This window comes from Teleopsis dalmanni, chromosome 2 (genome assembly GCF_002237135.1).
Source record: "Teleopsis dalmanni isolate 2A chromosome 2, ASM223713v2, whole genome shotgun sequence".
Classification (NCBI taxonomy): Eukaryota; Metazoa; Arthropoda; class Insecta; order Diptera; family Diopsidae; genus Teleopsis; species Teleopsis dalmanni.
In genome coordinates, this window is record NC_051847.1 from 163,456,655 (window position 1) to 163,460,534 (window position 3,880).

Below are 3,880 nucleotides of genomic sequence, written 5' to 3' on the forward strand. Positions count from 1 at the left end.
TATAAATCTTAATAAAGCGCGATCTAATCCAGCGCTTTGAAAATGATGAAAGGTCTTTACCCAGAAGATTTAGGTATTAACACTAAAGAGAGAATTTTTAGGATTGTTTCGGTATTTCACAATTAGTGGAGCCGTAGGGGTTAGAATAGAAGAAGAGGAGAGTTACGGGCCTCAGTTTGAGTGTAAAAATAATTCTAATTGCGGCTACTAGTAGGCGCGAATGCTGTTGTTATTTCAGTTATTGTAACTAGTATTGCTTTCCTGTTCTTGGATGAGCCTAATTGTTTCAACTTTTTAAATAACGGTGGAGCGCTTATGTGTGTGATTTCTGATATTCGTTACTATCGTGGACGATCAGTTTTTACAAGTGGTTTCAATGTTTTGGAGACAAAAGTGTACTTAAAATTTCTTTTTAACTTCACCTATAAATCTATGGTATATAGTTAAACAAGGTAAATATGCAGCTTCTTAAAATAATGGTTATTATAGGTCATTTCCTCTTGGTATTTTTAATTAACATAGATGATCGCTTTCTGTGTCTCATTTAGAAACAACAAAAAATACGGTTCTGCTTAGGAGTTAAAAGTAGACTTATCGGACCTCTTTAATTTTATTTAGAAAATTTAATGGTTTGATAAAAAATACATATGGATTAATATTATTATAGACCGCTATTGTGCAATATCTATTGACCGCAATGTACAATAGTTGTTTCAGAGTATAGGTAAATGTTGATTTTCGTATCAATATGCGGTTTTTAAACCTAATCTAACCTATCGTAGACCTGTAGTTCCAGGATATAGATTTCTTTCTTGTAATATGGAGAAACGTCTGTAATAAAATAGGCGTAAAATGTTCCTAACATAATGTTCTAATATGAATTGAAATAAAACTTTCTAAACTTTGGTTGGCAGAATTATCGGCTTAAGGAGGTTTGCATATAATTTATTAATTCATTAATATATTGAACACAATATCACTATAGAAAACATTCTATAAATCATTTGTGCAAATTTATATAAAATAAACAAAAATATTATTTACCATCAACCATTCGTTCTCTGGTCTTTGGATATTTGCTGACTTGTTTGTTCCCAGCAGATGTCGGAGATGTCGTCGATGTCGCCGCCGCTGAGGATTTCTTCGCCAATGAATTTCGTGGCGAAGATGAAGACATTTTGTGTGTTTTTATTACAGTTTGTTGGCTATTAATTTATTAATTTTTTTTTAATTAATATGTATTTCTATTTTATTACACTTTACTAGTTTGCAAGCTAAAAAATATTTTTCTGAAAATTAAAATTTTATTTGTGATTTTTATAAAACACATAAAAATTCTTTTGATAGAAAATTTTTTAAGAAAATAAATTTTATTTTTTATAAGAAATTAATTAAATTTTTTTCTATGTCGTTTTATTTAGTTGGCTCTTTTATTTATATTTTTAATTTTTAATTTATAATTTGCACACACATCAATTAGACATTTTCAACACCAGACACAAATGCCAACTAGTGCGGACACCAACACACACCAACACACCAACACTCCAACACACACACACATACATGCACACAATTGACAATTTATGCCACTCAGCCATGAAATTTTGACAAGTTGCACGCAGAAAATTTTGAACTTGAACTTCTGCTATTTTCCATTTTTATTTTATAATAACAATAAATTTTTATATAAAATATATATGCACATTTATATAGTATATTTAACTATCTGTGTTTAATTTAAATTTATTTTTAAATTTTTACTTTTAAAAAACTTTAACACACTTCTAATCTTCGTGCCTTCAGTAGTTAGACACTCTTCGCACTTGATTCCTCCAAGTTTTGGCAAATTTTGCCAATTTTTTTTGCATGGGTTTTATTTAAAATTTTAGTATATTTAAATAAATATTGATTTTTCTTTAATTTTATAAAATTAAGATTTTGCAAATACACAATTTTTTTTTACGATATTTTTAACGCGCTACCAACGCGACTACTCTCGAATTCTGAAAAGTGTGCGTATTTTTGCAACCAAGCATCGCCCATCGACAAATTTCGACTAGAAAATTTTGAGATTTTTTTCTGCCCTTGAATTTTCCCCTAGAGGATCGTTTTTATAAATAAAATCATTTTCAATACTTTTCTCAGAGAAACAATCGACAATTTCGTTCTCCAATGGTCTAGCATGTTTAGGAAAATTCGATGTCAAAATGTTGGAGAAATACTATTTAGTACGAATATATTGATATATATTAGTAGATTTTTATTTAACAATATTCTAAATTTACAATTGAAATTCACAATTAATAATAAGTTTAATTAATTAATAAGATTTTCCTAATAAATGATTTTAAATAAGAGATGAGTTCCATATAATTGCTATTATACCCAACAAATATCTCATTCCATCAAGTTTTTGACAATCATTCCAAGAAATTAAGCATTTCTTAAAAACTGCAGATGGAGTACTACTGTAACAAATAATATAATAATATCAAAAAGGGAAGTCCTATTCAACATGTAAGGAAAAAACATACCTAAAATATGACTGACAGATTGAAAAAATTTGGAATCAATCAAGATAACTCATATGACAGTCTTCAAACATCGGACAGAAAGCAACTCCAAAACTAGAGAATGTTTGATGGATAAAATGAACTCACAAAATACCAAGATAGATTAGATATAAATATATAATACAAATTTGGAATCAATTAAGATAACTAAGAGAGTTACATAGAGAGTGACTGACAGATTAAACATATTTGGATTCAATCAAGATAACTCATATGACAGTCTTCAAATATCGGACAGAAAGCAACTCCAAAAGCAAGAAATGTTTGAGAGATATAGATATATATAGATAACTTATTTGAGATATGTTTTCTAAATTGAACAGGAAGTAATATCAATCTGATTATATTATTATTAGGTGTGAAAATGCACTGAAGCCATTATATGTGCGATTTATAGCCTCGTACCGTAATATGATGTGATTTAAACAAACCAAGTTGATGTTTTACAAAATAGGCGCTGCTGTAGAGTTCTGTTCAAGAGACAGGTAATACCTTAAGCAACCTTAGTAAGCATTACTAACACAAATCTAAATTAAGTTCTTTAAAACTGAATCGAGGGTGAACTTCAATCCCTAGCAAAAATAACGCTATTGTTAAATTTATAGTTAATAAATAATTAATAATTAATTATGTTGCTTAAACAAATACTTTTATAATTAATTTTATTAAATATAACTTGCATATATCTTAAAAATATATCATAGAGCAACGTGTTAAGACACAAAAAAAATAAACAAAATAATGTATATTTTAATATCTAAAAGGTGTGATCCATAATGTATATTTTAATATCTAAAAAGTGAGATCCATAGATTCAGTTTTTTAAAGATCTATGTATATTATTTCAATAATTCTTTCTAGATTCAATTTTAAATTAACTTAATTTAAAAAAGATTACATTAATTTTAATTAATCCGAAGGTGCAATATAAAATTAAGAAAATTCTTATTAGTACCTAAAATAATAAAAAAATGTTAGCATATAGGTATGCTAGGCCCTCAGTTTAATTTTAGAGCGCGTTGGTCTCTTACACTTGAAATCAAATGAAATCTGAGTGACCATGAGAATTGCAAAAAACAAGAGAGCCCCATACTTTGTTGGGCCTGTTGGATCTCAATTCAGGTGGGCGTCATTTATTATAAATTTTGGTTTCGTGCGCGCCTAGTGCAAAAAATTAAAGTTGAAATTCTCACTCTTTAACTGAAATAGACAGGTTCACATGAATATGCGATAAGATTTTTTATGAAGCAATAAAAAATTCAAATTATGTTGGCTTCTACTTAAATCTTATAAAGTAAAGTACC

At 28.1% G+C, this 3,880-nt stretch overlaps 1 protein-coding gene across 1 annotated transcript in view; it reads right to left on the bottom strand.

The window, feature by feature from the left end:
• The window catches only part of LOC119677437 (serine/threonine-protein phosphatase 2B catalytic subunit 1-like), a gene marked incomplete at its 3' end in the record, with an annotated part of 12,274 nt that extends 11,027 nt beyond the window's left edge, over window positions 1–1,247 (bottom strand). Inside the window, exon 1 of the mRNA XM_038088778.1 lies at window positions 1,045–1,247. Within this exon, the coding sequence (XP_037944706.1) occupies window positions 1,045–1,177 (133 nt within the window). The remainder of the gene's footprint in view (window positions 1–1,044) is intronic.
• Window positions 1,248–3,880: the final 2,633 nt, after the last annotated feature.